This window comes from Ceratotherium simum, chromosome 13 (assembly GCF_057802395.1).
Source record: "Ceratotherium simum simum isolate JZ-2026a chromosome 13, ASM5780239v1, whole genome shotgun sequence".
In the NCBI taxonomy this organism is placed as follows: Eukaryota; Metazoa; Chordata; class Mammalia; order Perissodactyla; family Rhinocerotidae; genus Ceratotherium; species Ceratotherium simum.
In genome coordinates, this window is record NC_141912.1 from 36,601,184 (window position 1) to 36,618,583 (window position 17,400).

General features: G+C 41.0%; 1 protein-coding gene across 8 annotated transcripts in view; it reads right to left on the reverse strand.

Moving 5' to 3' along the window:
* Positions 1 to 17,400, reverse strand: part of TCP11 (t-complex 11) — a 33,687-nt gene that overhangs the window by 3,434 nt on the left and 12,853 nt on the right. For 5 of the 8 annotated variants that reach the window (XM_004424237.3, XM_014782791.2, XM_087438485.1 and 2 more), the window contains 6 exons: positions 12,961 to 13,181; positions 11,786 to 11,922; positions 11,318 to 11,535; positions 11,043 to 11,224; positions 10,089 to 10,252; positions 6,793 to 9,046 (listed from right to left, as the gene is read on the reverse strand). In XM_004424237.3, the coding sequence (XP_004424294.1) occupies positions 8,814 to 9,046; positions 10,089 to 10,252; positions 11,043 to 11,224; positions 11,318 to 11,535; positions 11,786 to 11,922; positions 12,961 to 13,181 (1,155 nt within the window). In that variant the 3' untranslated portion in view covers positions 6,793 to 8,813. Of the gene's footprint in view, positions 1 to 6,792; positions 9,047 to 10,088; positions 10,253 to 11,042; positions 11,225 to 11,317; positions 11,536 to 11,785; positions 11,923 to 12,960; positions 13,182 to 17,400 lie in introns of those variants that run through there. The other 3 variants (XM_087438487.1, XM_087438488.1, XM_087438483.1) reach the window with 3 other exon arrangements.

A 17,400-nucleotide genomic window follows, 5' to 3' on the forward strand; every position in this document is an offset into this window, starting at 1 on the left:
GAGACAGAACCCAAAAACTGGAAGATAGAACACTAGAAATTACCCACTTGTAACAACAGAAAGAGAAATTGATTGAAAAAAAAATGGAGCAAGTCTCAGGGACCTGCGGGATTATAACAAAAGATCAAACATTTGTGTCAGTGGAGTCGCAGAAAGAGAGGAGAAAGAGAGTGGGGCTGAAAAAGTACTCCACAAAATAATGGCTGAAAACTTACCAAATTTGGCAAGATATGTAAACCTACAGATTCAAGAAGCTAAGCATACCCCAAACCAGATGAATCAAAAGAAATCCATGCCAAGATACATCATAATTAAACTTCAGAAAATTAAACACAAAAAATTCTTGAAAGCAGTGAGAGAAAAATGACAGCTTACCTTTAGGGGAAAAGTAATTTGAATGACAGTGGGTTTCTCAGCAGAACTGTGGAGGCCAGAAGAAAGTAGTAGGATATTTTTCAGGTGCTGAAAGAAAAGACCTGTGAACTCAGAATCCTATACCCTATGAAAATATTCTTCAGGAATGAAGAGGAATCAAGACATTCTCAGATGAAAAAAAACTAAGGGACTTAGTCACCAGCAGACCCACGCTAAAAGACTGGTGAAAAAGTTTTCTAAATAGGAAATGATAAAAAAGGGAACCTTGGAACATCAGGAAAAATGAACGAACATTAAGCAAAAATATGGGTACATACAACAGACTTCCCTTCTCCTCTTGAGTTTTCTAAATTATGTTTGCTGGTTGAAGCAAAAATTATAACAGTCTAATGTGGTTCTAAATGCATGTAGAGGAAATATTTAAGACAATTATCTTTTAAATGGGGAGGGTAAAGGGATGTAAAGAGAGGTAAGGTTTCTATATTTTACTCGAACTGATAAATGATGACACCAGTAAGCTGTGGCAAGTTGTATATGTAGGTTATACCTAGAGCAAACACTAAAAAAGTTATGCAAGGAGAAAACTCAAAACACTACAGATGAATTGAAATGGAATTAAAAAAATTTTTTCAAGTAACTCACAGGGAGATAGGAAAAAGAACAGAGAAAAGAAAATATAGAATAACTAGAAAACAAAAATAAATGGCAAACTTAAGCCCTACCATATCATAATTATACTAAATTTAAATGATCTAACACACCAATTAAAAAGACAGATTGGCAGAGTAGATTAAAAACATGAACCAACTATATGCTATCTACAAGAAACTCACCTCAAATAACAATACAGACAGGCTGAAAATAAAAAGGTGGGAAAAGATATATAATGCAAACATTAATTGAAGGAAAGCGGGAGTGGCTATATTAATATCTCACAAAGTGGACTTCAGAACAAAGAAAATTACAAGAGAGGGAGGCATTATATAATGATAAAAGGGTCAATCCACCAAGAAGACATATCAATCCTAAATGTACCTAACAACAGAGCTGTAAAATATGTGAGGCAAAAACTGACCAAACTGAAAAGGGAAATACAGGGACACCTCCAAGACATTGCAGGTTTGGTTCTAGACCACTGCAATAAAGCAAATATCACAATAAAGCAAGTCAGATAAATTTTTTGGTTTCCCAGTGCATATAAAAGTTATGTTTACACTATATTGTAGTCTATTAAGTGTGCAATAGCATTATGTCTTAAAAAATGTATATATCATAATTAGAAAATACTTCATTGCTAAAAAATGCTAACCATCATCTAAGCCTTCAATAAGTCGTAATCTTTTTGCTGGTGGAGGGTCTTGTAAAAAATGCTATATCTGTGAAGTGCAATAAAGCACAGTATGCCAGTAGACAAATCCACAAATGCTACAAACTGAACTGTCCCTCCAAAATTCATATCTTGAAGCCCTAACCCCCAATGCAACTGTATTTGGAGACAGGGCTTTTAGAAGGTAAATACGGTTAAATGAGGTCATAGGGGTGAGATCCTAATTCAGTAGGATCGCTGGCCTTACAAGAAGAGGAAGAGAGAGAGAAATCTGTCTGTCTCCTGACACAGGCACTGAGAAGAGGCCATGTGAGGACACAGCAAGAAGGCGACCGTCTATAAGCCAGGAAGAGTCCTCACTAGAAACTGACCCTGTTGGACCTTGATCTGGGACTTTCCAGCCTCCACAACAGTGAGAAAAATAAATTTCTATGGTATATTGTTATGGCAGCCTGAGCAGACTAATACAACAAATATAGTTGGAGACTTCAACTCAATTGGAGACTCTGTCAACAACTGATAGATCAACTAGAGAGAAAATCAGCAAGGATACAGAAGAACTCAACACCACCATCAACCAACAGGATCTCACTGGCATTTACAGAACACTCTGGCCAACAACAGCAGAATGCACATTTTTTTCGAGTGCCCATGGAACATATCCCAAGATAGATCATATCCTGGGCCATAAAACAAAGCTCAACAAATTTAAATGAATTAAAATCATACATAGTGTGTTCTTGAACCACAATAGATTCAAAGTATAAATCACTAACAGAAAGATAACAGTAAATTCTTTAAACACCTGTAAACAAACACACTTCTAAATAATCCATGAGTCAAAGAGAATATCAAGGGAAATCAAAATGTACATTAAACTGAATGAAAATGAATATACAACATATGAAAATTTGTGGGACAAGGTAAAGTAGTGCTGAGAAGGAAATTCATAGCAGTAAATGCATACATTGGAAAAGAGGAAAAGACTTAAATCAATCGATCTAGACCGCTACCCTCAAGAATCTCAAAAAAGAAGAGCAAAATAAACCCGAAGGAAGGAAATAATAAAGATAAAAGCAAAAGTCAATGAAAATGAAAACAGAAAATAGGAAAATATCAATGAAACAAAGAGCTTGTTTTATGAAATGATCAATAAAATTAACAAACCTATAGCCAACTGACAAAGAAAAAGACAGAAGCAATAGATTACCAAAAGTATCAGGAATGAAACAACGGCTATCACTACAGACCCTGCAGACATCAAAAGGATAATAAGAGAATACTGTCCACAACTCTACACACATAAATTTGACAACTTAGTCAAAATAGACCAATTCCTTAAAAAACATACACTACCACAACTCACCCAATGTGAAACAGATAATTTGAGTAGCACTAAAAATACTGAATCCATAATTAAAAAATAAAAATCTCTAAGCCCAGATGATTTCACTGGAGAATCTACCAAATGTTTAAAGAAGAATTAACAACAATTCTATACAATCTGATCCAGAAAACAGAAGAGGAGGAACCCTTCCTAATTCATACTATGAGCTAGTATTACTCTGATGCCAAGACCAACAAAGAAAGTACAAAAACAGAAAACTACAGACCAATATCCCTCATGAATATAGGCACAAAAAATACTTAACAAAAGATTACCCAGTAGAATTCAAATATATATAAAAATAATTATATATCACGACCAAGTGGAGTTCATTTCAGGGATGCAAGGCTGGTCAATATTTGAAGATCAATGTAATCCAACATAACAACAACCTAAAGAAGAAAAATCACATTATTTTATCAATTTATACAGGAAAAAAATTGATAAAATTCAACACCATTCATGATAAAAACTCTCAGAAAAATGGAAATAGAGGGTGAATAATAGCTCCCTAAAGATGTCCACATCCTAATCAACAGAACCCGTGAATATGTTACAATACATGGCAAAGGATATTTTGCAAATGTGACTAAATCAAAGATCTTGAGATGGGGAGATTATCCTGAATTATCCAGAAGGGCCAAAGGTAAACGTAGGGTTATTAAAGGGGGAGGGAGGAGGGTAAAAGTGAGAGGAGATATGACTGAAGCAAAGGTTGTAGTGATGGAGAAAGGGGCTACCAGCCAAGGAATGTGCACAGTCTCTAGAAGCTAGAAAAGTCAACGAAACATTCTTCTTTGTAGTAGGCTGAATGATGGCCACCCAAAGATATTAGGTCCTAATTCCCAGAACCTGTAAACGTTACTTTATTAGTTTTCTAGGGCTGCCATAACAAAGCACAAACTAGGTGGCTTAAACAGACAATAAGTGTGTTTTATTTGAAGGCTAGAAGTCTGAAATCAAGGTATTAGCAGAGTTAGTTCCTTCTGAGGACTATGAGGGAGAATCTATTCCATGTTTCTTTTCTAGTTTCTGGTAGCTTCATGTGACCCTTAGCTTGTAGATGGCATTTTCCTTGAGTCTTTAGATTATTGTGTCTATCTCTTCATATGGCACATGTCTTTTCATAAAGACACTAGTCAGATTGGATTAAGAACCCACTCAACTCCAATGTGACCTCATGTTAACCAATTACATCTGCGATGACCCTATTTCCAAACAGGTCACATTCTGAGGTACTGGGGGTTAGGACTTCAACATATGATTGGGCGGTGGGCACAATTCAATCCATAACAATTACCTTATAAGGAAAAGGTTCTTTTCCTATGTGATTAAGGATCTTGAGATGGGGAGATTACCCTGGATTATGTGGGGGGGGCCCTAAACCCAGTCACAAGTATCTTTATGAGGGAGAGGCAGAAAGAGATTAGATACACACAGAAGAGGACCATGTGATCTCCATGTGACCATGGTGGCAGAGATTGGAGTAATGCGGCCACGAGTAAAGGAATGCCAGCAGCCACTAGAAGCTGGAAGAGGCAAGGAATGAATTCTCCCCTAGAGCCTCCAGAGGGAATACAGCCCTACTGACACTTTGATTTTGGCCCAATGAAACAGATTCTGATTCTGGCCTCCAGAAGTGTGAGAGAGTATATTTCTATTTTTGTTAAGCCATTCAGTTTGTGGTAATTTGTTACAGCAGCCATAGGAAACTTTTACATCCCTAGAGCCTCACACAGCTCTGCCTACACCTTAATTTTAGCCCATAAGACCCATTGTGGACTTCTCACATCCAGAACTGTAAATAACAGATTTGCATCGTCTCAAGACACTAACTTTGTGGTACTTGTTTTATTAGTGATAGGAAAATACAGAGGGAACTTCTTCAACTTGATAAAGAATATCTACAAAAACCTACAACAGACATTATATTTAATGGTAAAAGACTGAATATTTTCCCCATAAGACTGGGAACAAGGAAAGGATTCCACTACCACCAGTCTGAAAGTGCTGGGAGTTCTAGCCAATGCAATAAGGCAAGAAAAGGAAATAAAAAGCATTCATATCAGAAAAGAAGAAATAAAACTGTCCCTTTTTGCAGATTACATGATTATGTAGAAAATTCCATGGAATCTACAAAAAAAAATTATTAGAATAAAAGAGTTAAGCAAGGTCACGGGATACAAAATAAAAACACACAAAAATCAATTCTATTTCTACAAATGAACATGTGGACACCATAATTTAAAATAAAACACCATTTATAATCACTCAAAAAAACTGAAATCCTTAGATGTAAATCTAACAACACATGTTTAGGACTTGTATGATGAAAACCACACAATGCTGATGAAAGAACTCAAAGAAGATCTAAATAACTGGAGAGATACACACACCATCTTTGTGATATCAAAAATCCCTATCAAAATCCTAGCAAGTTTTTTTGTAGATATAGACAAAATTAGTCTATGGAAAGGCAAAGGAACTAGAATAGCTAAAAAAAACTTTGAAAAAGAAGAATAAAGTGGGAGGAATCAGTCTACTCAATTTCAAGACTTACTATATAGCTACAGTAATCACTCTGTGTGGTATGGCAGAGAGACAGACACATAGATCAATAGAACAGATTAGAGAACCCAGAAAAAGACCCAGACAAATATGCCCAACTTACTAGGTGCAAACATAATTCAATGGAGGAAAGAGAGACTTTTAAACAAACAATGCTGGAGCAATTAGACATCCATAGGCAAAAAAATATATATACCTCAATCTAAGTCTCACATCTTATACAAATATTAACTCAAAATGGATTACAAACTTAAATGTAAAACATAAAACTTTCATCAAAAAACATAGGATAAAATCTTTAGGATCTAAGGGGTAGGCAAAGAGTTCCTGGACTTGACACCAAAAACACAGTCTATAAAAAGAAACTCTGATAAATTGGACTTCATCAAAATTAAAACTTTTGTGCAAAGGTCACTATCAAGAAAGTGAAAAGACTATCCACAGAAAGGGAGAAAATATTTGCAAATCATATCTGACAAGGGTCTAGTATCCAAATATATAAAGAACTCTTACAACTCAACACCAAAACAACCCAATTCAAAAATGGGCAAAGGACTAAAGTAGATATTTCTCCAAAGAAGATATACAAATGCCCAATAAGCACATGAAAAGATGCTCAACATTACCAGCCATTAGGGAAATGCAAATCAAAACCACAGTGAGATTCCACTTCACACCAAGATGCCCATAATAAAAAAAAAAGAAAGAAAAAGAAAATAACAAGTATTGGTGAAGATTTGGAGAAATTGGAAGCCTCATACATTGCTGGTGGGAATGTAAAAATGGGCAACCACTGTGGAAAACAGTTTAGTGGTTTCTCAATAAATTAAACATAGAATTACCATATGACCCACTAATTCCACTCCTGGGTATAATATACCCAAAAACATTGAAAACAAGTGTTCTAACAAAAATTTGTACACAAATATTCACAGTAGCACCATTCACAAAAGCCAAAAGGTGAAAACAAACCAAATGTACATCAACTGATGAATGAATAAACAAAATGTGGTATGTCTTACCACATTTAGCCATATTGTTATTGGCTATTTAGCCATAAAATAGAATATTATTATATTCTAATATGGAATATTATTTCACCATAAAAAGGAATGAAGTACTAATACATGCTGCAACATAATGACTCTTAAAAACATTATACTTAGTGAAAGAAGCCAGTCACAGAAGACCTCATATTATATGATTCCATGTATTTCGAGTCAGAAAATCCATTGAAACAGAAAGCAGACTAGCGTTGACAGGAGCTAGAGGGAGGGCAAAATGAGAAGTGACTGCTTAATGAGTATGGGATTTCCTTTTGTAGTAATGAAAATATTCTGGAACTAGATAGTGGTGATAGCTGCACAACATTGTGAATGTACTAAATGTCACTACTGGTAAATTTTATATTATGTGTATTTTACCACAATTTTAAATATACATCCCTCAAACTGCAGGCACGATTGAATGGCGCTATCTTTCCTTGTTTAGGTTAGCACAAGAAAGTCAACTCAAAATTTCTAAGAAATCAATCATTCCAGATTTTAATTATGAAGTACAGAGCAAGGTTCTATTGTCAGTCCAGGGTCTGTACCCACCAACCAGGCAGTCCTCTTCACAGGAATCCCTTCAGAGCACTTCTGCCTCTAGGATAATGAAGCTTCCAAAATGTGGATTTCTTAAAAATTCAAATTAATCGTCGCAAATCAGAGACTCCATCTAGGCAAGCCTCTCTGTTTATTCAACAAGCCCCCTTTTCTGGGCTTCTCCATTCTGAGGATGTCTAGCTATAAGATTGGAAACTGAATGATCCAGGCCCTCCAGCTTTTCTGGTCATAGTAAAAGTCACACTGTTGACCTGGCTGTCAGCCATCTAGGCTCTACTCTCTAAAAAGGAAGTCAATTAGGAGGAAACCCCGAGCTAATAGAACTCAAATTCCCCTTCTGTTCTTCTTCCTAGATTTGTGTGTTATATTCAGCTCCCTCCATCTGCTGAAATGGTGAGAATATTGTTTCTCTCCACCTTACCTTGAGAGCACATAAGTGAATTTCCATCTTCTCTTGCCATTACAACAAAAGGGCCAAATCTGAAGGGAACATTTTCCTCATTTCGGCCATACTAGGCTGGTGCTGGTCTGCTGCAGTCAGCCTGAGAAGAACCGGTTGAATCTCTACAATCCCAGGAGACAAGCCCAGTCCTTCCTAAAACAGCTCTCATTTGTGATGCCACCCGTAGCTCACAACCACAACTGCCAATCAGAGTCCTAGACCAGAATTAGGAAGAAGAACGGAGGCTGTTCCACCTCTGAATGCCCACATCAACTCTGTCAGGAAGAACAGGGGGTTCTAAGCTTAGAGATGAAGGTACAAGAAACTCACTCGGCTAGAGAACAGGACCAAGGATAAACGTGACCCAAGTCAGTCACTGACCTAACTGTCTAAGCCTGAACTCCGGATACTCGAGAGAAATCCCATGAACTCTGAAACCTGTCCGCAACAGAATGCTTGCCAGCAGCCAACATCCATTTTCATCCAGCCCCAGTTTCCACACTGCTTCAGACCCAGCAAACAGAAGGGAAAGCTGAGACTCGTACTATTTCTCGACTTCTTGTTGAATCATTTGAAGGAAATTTGGTCCTGGAAATAAGGTTTCTAATAACTTCTTTCAATCATGCCCAATCCTGAGCTGAATTGGACAAAACAAATTTCTGACTTTCAGTGAAGCCCTTATGCTCAACATTTTGGATAATTCCACAGAGTTCTCAGGGCCCTCAGAGAAATGCTCTACCCTTAGAAAAAATAATGCTAGCACCTGGGTGTCTTGGCTTTTCATCTCTGCATGCTGAGGGGAGCACCTAGCCAGTGGAGGAAAAATTGGGGGCCTGTTGGCTTCTCAGCTAGTTGGGGGCCGAGGGCACAGGGCCTAGCCACAGCTGCAGCACAGGAAGAGTGGAGGTTTGCTTGCAGTTCAGAAGTTTATTAGCAAATAAGTTTGGGCCAACTGGTGTTTACATGCTTGATCACTACAGCCCTGGTGTCCTGGCTGCAGGAGGGGAAGAGGGCTTGCTGCTCTGCTGGTCACTGTGATGTCACCCCAGGAAAACGATGGGCTTCTCTCCTGGGTCCAAGGTGCCAGGGATGAGAGCCTGTGCTATATCAGAGAGACTCCACTTCTGTTTCCAGTGCCTGGGCTGGGGAGATGAGAGTTTTTAGTATCTCCATGTAGTAGGGGCCAAACACCTGCTGATTGTGATGTGTTAGGTTGACAAACTTTTGGCCCAGTTCTGCCAGTTCTGCCTCAATGAGAGTAAGGCCTCCAGGGAGGTCTAACAGAGACCGCTGCACACCAAGAACCAAACAGCATTTGAGAAACAAATGGATCCGCTGATCTGTGAGCAGGAAAAGACAGTGAGAAGAGAAAGGGAAACAACTTTCAGGGAGAAACATCGCCCCTGCACTCTACTCACCCAAGTTCTAAGTTAACTGAGATATTCACTAACCTACCCACTCACCTAGAAATGAGGAAATTTGTTTTGTTTTGTTTGGGAAGAGGGCTGCTACCTAGCTCCCAAGGACAAAGCGGAGATCAAAAATTAGTGGGCTAGTAAGTTTCTGACTATTCAAAAGATGAAGTATCCATCAGTTAGATCCTAGTGAGTATTTAACATAACAGGAGGATCTTAGATTGAGATGGCTGAGGTTAAGAGCAAGGCCAAGTTCACGGGCTCTGTTCCCACATGGGACCTGGGAATCCCTGCTACGGGAATATGTCCTCCAGCCTAATTCAACATCAGTTTCATGTTGGTAAGGGGTGGATGTCACACATCTTGGACTGCAGTCAGAAAATGACCCAGACTTAGCGGTTAAGTGCGCGCGCTCCGCTACTGGCGGCCTGGGTTCGGATCCCGGGCGCGCACCAACGCACCGCTTCTCCGGCCATGCTGAGACGGCGTCCCACATACAGCAACTAGAAGGATGTGCAACTATGACATACAACTATCTACTGCGGCTTTGGGGGAAAAAAAAAAGGAGGAGGATTGGCAATACATGTTAGCTCAGAGCCGGTCTTCTTCAGCAAAAAGAGGAGGATTAGCATGGATGTTAGCTCAGGGCTGATCTTCCTCACACACAAAAAATAAATAAATAAAAAATAAATAACTAGAAAGTGACCCAGAAGGCGAGGGATGACTTAACCAAGTTAGTTGGACAATATGCCACATCTGGAAGTCATGAATTTCTGGGTGCAAATCTTCCTTAGAATCATAGTCAGTCTTAAAACTAAAACGGATATATTTTCAACCTAGCATTTTAAAAAAATTAAAGCCTAAACAGTGACTTGCCCAGTGATTGTGCCTTTTATTGTTCAATGGTTCACTAACTGACTTCCAGGGTTGGGATCTACCTCTACCCGCACCCCACAGGTATGCTCACCAATGACACTGCGGACACAGTTCTCCTTCGTGGCAATGTTCTGGAGCTGTCCTATCAGAGATGCTGTGTTGTCACTGCTCAGAGCAGCAAGGCCCATGTTCCTGAGGCTTTGATGGATTTCCTGAGACACCTGTTCACTCACAGTCAGCATAGCCTCCTCAGGCCTAGACCGTGAAGGAGAGTAAGCTGGCACCCAGCGGGTGGCCCTGCCATAGTCCCAGAGCCCGGGCAGCACCACACCAGAAGCTGGGCCCATTTGAGGGAGACTCCCAGCCATCCTCCTGCCCTCTCCCCAGCCCCCGGCAGCAGCAGAGCCTACTGGGTAGGGTCAGTGTCTTCACTGTTACCCTCAAGATACTGATAATTCTATATATGATACCATGTTCTACTTCACAGAAAACAAGAGAAACCATAAAATCAAATCTGGACAAGAGTTTGGCTCTGCCTTGGATCCGCTCAGTATTCTTTAGCCCCACGGAATTTATATATACGTATATACATTGTTAAGACTTTCTTGGACGTTTCCGTGATCATTTGTCCTACTCTCACCAATTACAATGAGAAACCTGGCCTTCTGATGCCTCTTTTCCCTTTAGTGTGATGCCATACACACAGGGGATGATCATCAATACTGCTGACAGACTGATCCACTCCCAGATATACAAGGCCAGGCCACTGTCATCCACTCAACTAGATAATGACTCCTTTGTTGCAAACAAGATAATGAATCATTTTGCAGCAAACTATCCTCATACTACTCTTTTTGGAAGAAAATTTTATTTTTCTCTGTCAGAAGCCTCACGACCACTTATGGAAAGATACCCACAATCTTTGTTGATGGTTCCAAAGTGCCTATCTGTGGTTTGTGGTGGAACGTAAGCAATCATATATTACCTGCCTATATCCTCACACCACATATAATCTTCTACTCGAAAAAACCTCTATGAAGCTCACCTGGAGTTAAACTCCTCCGTCAGGGCTTTGGTTATGCGTTTCAGCTTATCCACAAACTGAGGTGAGCCAAACAGAACATTGCCAGAGAAACTACTGGCCACTAGCAAGACTGAGGCCAGGATGGTTAACTGGTGCAACTGGGACTTGAGCTCCTGCAGCCAGGTTCTGTCCATCAGCAGGGTCTGGGGAAGCAGGGAGGGGCAGGCTGTAAGGAGAGGCGAGTCCTGATGGAAGTCCTGAACACAAAACAACAAGGCAGTGCCCCCCAGTCCTACCTCCGGGAACTCTTCATTTTCAGGGTCCCAGAGAAGGAGGTTCAGGAAGCCCTGGGACAGCACCATTGTGGGGCTGAGAGGCTCTGGGCTATTGGCTGCCTCATTTGGAGAGGGGCAGGCCATGCTGGAGGAGTTGGGATTGTCAGGGCAAGTCAGAGGCAGTGCGGTGAGGTCTGCTGCGGCTTGGGTCAGCCATTTGGTGGTGTGATCAAGGAGGCCTACGACAGGACAGTGTGTAAGCACCTCAGCATCTGCATCCTGAGGCTTCAAGACTTAACGTTCTTTTCAAGATATACTCCTGGTCAATAAATAAATGCTTGGTCTTTCTGTCTTGGATAACTGTTCCTTCTCCCTCCCCCTACCTGAGGGAGAAACTTTCTGTTCCTAAAAAGAAGCCGAGTACTAACATCATAAAAGTCAGACCCAAGGTCATATCTTCCCACTCCTGCCCTCGAGTTATATACATACCCGGCTGCTTGTTGAGGAGTTCCTGGAATTTAGCCCGTTCATACCAGATAGAATGCTCCTGCAGGTGGGGCTGAAAGCTTTGGATGGTGTAGTTCACCATGTCCATTTTCATCAGACCCAGAACCTGGAAGATCCCCCTGACACAGAAGAAAACAGAATATTTATACTATGAAAGGAAATCTAGCGAGAGGGAAACCTCCACAAGGAGTCATTAAATCACTGTATTCTGGAATTAGGAGGGGCTTCAAAACTAACAGTCTTGCCTCCTAAATTTACGAAAGATGACGTGTGGCCTAGGACCCAAGGCCCAGAGTGGGTGAGTGGCAGAGCTAAGAAGCACAGATAAGTGTCTGGGCCTTGAAGCCTTCAGGCCAGATCTCCTCCCACAATGGCCATTCTGTTGTCTCTTAAAAAAGGTAATCAGTGAGAGGAAACACACCAGCATACTAACAATTCTCTCTGGGAAGTGGGATTATAGGTGATGCTGGTTTTGATGCTATTTCTAGGACGATCACTTTTTTTTTTTTTTTTTTTGTGAGGAGATCAGCCCTGTGCTAACATCTGCCAATCTTCCTCTTTTTTTGCTGAGGAAGACTGGCCCTGGGCTAACATCCGTGCCCTTCTTCCTCCACTTTATATGGGATGCCGCCACAGCATGGCTTGCCAAGCAGCGCGTCGGTGCGCGCCCAGGATCTGAACCAGCGACCCCTGGGCTGCCGCAGCGGAGCGCAGACACTTAACTGCTTGCGCCACCGGGCCGGCCCCCAGATCACTTTTTTTGTTTTTTGTTTTTTTTGTAACTTTTTGGGCCTTGGTTTCTATAGCTATAAAATAAGGATAACCTCCCATCCCTGTCCCTTCACACTGCATGAACTGCAACAAGAAAACCTGGGAAAGGGATGTTTGAACTCCTTGGAAGAAAAAATTATGTACTCTAATGTTCTAAGGTGGGATGTTATATAGGGGCCCAATCAATCTAAGGATAACCAGAGGGCCCTGCAAGGCCATCTTTGGAAAAGAAAAGCTAACTGGCCAGAGAGGAGAAAAGAGGAGTTAGTCAGGTCTTCAACAGGGAACAGCCATCCACGACAGGGGCAATCATCCAGTGTCTTGCCCAGCTTTTCCTGGCCCAGGGACCGAGGCACGTTTCAGGGGACAGCAGTCAAGTTTCACACCTCAGTAACCGAACAGGATCTGTAATGTTCTCTAGCTTCTGCACTGCTTCATCTCGAACTGGCGCACACAGCAAAGCCATCATGTTGAGAATATACTTAGACAGATGAGGAACATTTAGGGCCCCACGCTCTGCTTCCTGCTTGAGGAGGTCCACGTCCAGAGCTTCTTCAATCTCACTTCTTAGGCGGTTCTGGCGTGGTAACAGCAGTGATAACAAGATCTGCTCAGGAAAGAAAGTCAAAGAAGGAATTGCATTCTGTTTAGAGCCCCAAATTTCTCTAATGGACAACCCCTTCAGCCAAAGACATCCCAGCCTATGTCTTTTAAGGATCAAGAAGTCGGGTCCCTAAATTTCCTATAGAATATTATTTATCTTTGTTTAGATGCCAATCATAGTTTAAGGCTTCAGGGGATCAACTACAACAATAGTATATCATTTTCTAGGCAGAATGAAATAAAGAGATGAATAAAATCAAGGAGTGTGATAAAAAGAAATGCAAGGTACAACAAATGTAAAATACACACCATCACATGGTGATGAGGTGCTCTTCATTTTAAAGAGCAGGCATTTTTGAGAATATTTTACTTCCCAGGGAAAGGATGAAGTCGACAAAGGAACTGTTAAGAGTCACTGGAAATAGCCTATTAACCCAAAAATATAAGTTCCCTGTGAACAGAGACTCTCTTATTTATCTCTGTGACTCTGTAACATATAGAACACGGGAGGGGTGAGGGATGGGGTTCAAGGAACACTTGTTTAACTGAACGGAATACTGTGTTGTCATAGCAAGATCCCAACTGTTTAGCTTCATCTTAAATAAAATGAAAGTTGCTCCATACTATCTATTTAAATGGTAAACTATGCCAGTTTATCAATTTGGAGACTCAGTTCCAAGTCCACCGTCTGTGCCTACTCTGTGAAAACAGAGCTAGGCCCTTCAAATATTTTTCCTTTGCTGGCTAGTACAATGTTAAGTTTTGTTAGTAGAGGGTGCTCAAGAGATACTGCAAGAGGAAGAGGTCTTCCTCCCTGGCTCTGGTGTGCTCCTCCTCAGCAAGCTCCTGCAGCACTGCAGCTTCTCTTGTTCAATTTACTATCTGGTTTCTTTCTCCTGCTGGGACTCTGACTGATACAAAATAGGTACCATGAGTGAGGTTTGAACTCAAATGGACACACGTCCACTGGATCTGATAAGCAGGAAGTAGCAAGTACTTTAGATGCCTTAGAAAAACACGCAAACTAGAGGATGGCAGATAATCCCCACAAAGATTCAGCAGCCCATCACCTCAGCGAAGTTGCTAGAGCTTCAGTGGTCTAGACTTGTCAAGCTATCCCCTCCAAAGTGAAAGACAAGTTCCTATATCTTAAACCACTCACCATGAAAAAAGAGGCACAACACCTGTAGGCCTTTTGGATTTTCAAGGCAACATACACCACATTTGAGTTTGCTACTGCAACACCCATTTAGAGTCACTCACGAGGTTGCCAATTTCAAGTGGGAAACAGAGGCACGAGTAGGCTCTGCAGCAAGTTCAGGCTGCTGTACAAGCTGTTCTACCGTTTGGGCCTTATGATCCAGCAAATTCAATGATACCTGTAGTGTCTATAGCTATTAAGGATACTGTATAGAGCCTCTGCCAATCACCAATAGGAACACCACAGCACAGACCTCTAGGATTTTGGAGCAAATCTGTGCCCTCTTCTACAGATAACTATTTGCCTTTTGAGAAACAGTTTCTGTCTTGCTCCTGGGCCTTGGAAGAAAGTAAACATCTAACCATAGGACATCAAGTAACCACGTGGCCTGAGCTTCCCATGAGGAACTAGGTGTCGTCTGACCTGCCTAGCCATAAGATTGGACATGCACCACAGCAATCTGTCATCAGATGAAAACGGCCCATAAGAGACCATGTATATACTGGTATAGGACAGACACACAGACTAAAAGAATAGAGAGTCAAGAAGTAAAACCTGGATATATGGCGAAATGATTTTTGAAAACAATGCCAAGATCATTCAAAGGGAAAGGAGTCAACTCAAAATGGATCAAAGACTTAAACATAAGAGCTAAAATTCTGAAACTCTTAGAAGAAAACATGGGGGTAAATCTCCACAATCTTGGATTTGGCAGAAGCAACCAAAGACTAGATAAATTGGACTTCACCAAAATTAAAACCTTTATGTATCAAAGGGCACGATCAAGAAATTGAGGGGTCAGCCCCATGGCCTAGTAGTTAAGTTCGGTGTGCTCCACTTCAATGGCCCAAGTTCGGATCCCAGGCACGAACCTACACCACTCGTCAGCAACCATGCTGTGGCAGCAACCCATATACAAAATAGAGGAAGGCTGGCACAGATGTTAGCTCAGGGCAAATCTTCCTCAAGCAAAAAGAGGAAGATCGGCAACAGATGTTAGCTCGGGGCAAATCTTCCTCAGCCAAAAAAATTAAAAAGACTACCCACAGAACAAATAAAATATTTGTAAAACATTTATCTGACAAGGGTCATCCAGAATATTCAAAGAACTCTTACAACTTAATAACAAAAAGACAACTGAATTTAAAAATGGGCAAAGGACTTAAGTAAACATTTCTCCAAAGACATAAATGGGCAACAAGCACACAAAAAGATGCTCAACATCATTAGCCATTAGGGAAAGACAAATCAAAACCACAATGAGATTCTACTTCACACCCACTAAGATGTCTATAATTTAAATTAAAAAAAAAAAAACAAGGAAAATAAGTGCTGGTGAAAATGTGGAGAAACTAGAACCCTCACACCTTGCTGGTGGGAATGTAAAATGGTGTAGCCATTGTGGAAAACAGTTTAGTGGTTTCTCAATAAATTAAACATAGAATTACCATATGACTCAGCAATTCCACTCCTGGGTATATACCCAAAAGAATGGAAAACAAGTGTTCAAACAAAAACTTGTACACAGATGAATATAGGAGCACTCCCCACGATAGCAAAAATGTGAAAAAAATACAAATGCCCATCAACAGATGAAGGGATAAACAAAATGTGGTATATCCATACAATGTAATTGTATCCAGCCATAAAAATGAATGAAATTCTGTCACATGCTTACAACATGGATGAACCTTGGAAACATTATGCTCAAGTGAAATTTGTCATACACAAAAGGACAAATGTTGTATGATTCCACTTACATGAGGTACCTAGAAGAGTCAAATTCATAGAGACAGAAAATAAAATAGAGGTTACCAGGCACTGGGGGAAGAGAGGAATGAGGAGTTGTTGTTTAAGGGGTACAGTTTCTGTTTGGGAAGATGAAAACATTCTGGAAATGGATAGTGGTGATGGTTGCACAACAATGTGAATATACTTAACGCCACTGAATTGTAACACTTAAAATGGTTAAAACGGTAAGAATTTTGTTATATATTTTACAACAATTAAAAAAAAAATCCTAAAAAACACAAACAAGTAAGCCCCTAATATAGTAGCATTCCTCAGGGAGGATCAGCCAGCCACCTGGTGACAGATGACTTGTCTGGACCTCTTCCATTGCGGAGGGAACAGAGATTCATCCTCACTGGAACAGACACATATTCTGGATATGGATTTGTCTTCCCTGTCTGCAATGCTTCTGTCAACACCAACATTCGTGTACTCACAGAATGCCTTATCCACTGTCCTGGGTCCTGGCATGCCCCATAGAATGCGTCTGATCAAGGAACTCCTTTTACAGCAAAGGAAGTGCAGCAACAGGTTCATACCCACGTACCCCCCACTGAGAATCGACTGGCCTTAACTGAAAAGTGGAATGGCTTATTGAAGACTCACTTACAGCATTAGTTGAGGGACAACATCCTGAAAGGAAGAGGTTCTGTCTTATAACACGCAAAATATGCTTTGCATCAGAGCCAGCCGATGGCCTAGCAGTTAACGTTCAGCATGCTCCGCTTCAGCCGCCCAGTTGCAGTTCCTAGACACGGAACCACACCACTCGTCTGTCAGCAACCACGCTGTGCCGGCAGCTCATATAGAAGAACCACAACCACCTACAACTATACACAACTACGTACTGGGGCTTTGGTGGGGGAGAAAAAAAGGAGAAGGAGGGGCCGGCCCTGTGGTGTAGTGGTTAAGTGTGCGCGCTCCGCTGCTGGTGACCCAGGTTCGGATCCCGGGTGCGCACTGACTCACCGCTTGTCAGGCCACGCTGTGGCAGCATCCTATAAAAAGTGGAGGAAGATGGGCACAGATGTTAGCCCAGGGCCAGTCTTCCTCAGCAAAAAAAGAGGAGGATTGGCATGGATGTTAGCTCAGGGCTGATCTTCTCACAAAAAAAAAAAAAAAAGAAGGATTGGCAACAGATGTTAGCAAAGGGCAAATCTTCTCCTACACACACAAAAAAATACATATATATATATATATGCTTTGAATCAAAGACCACTATCTGGTGTTC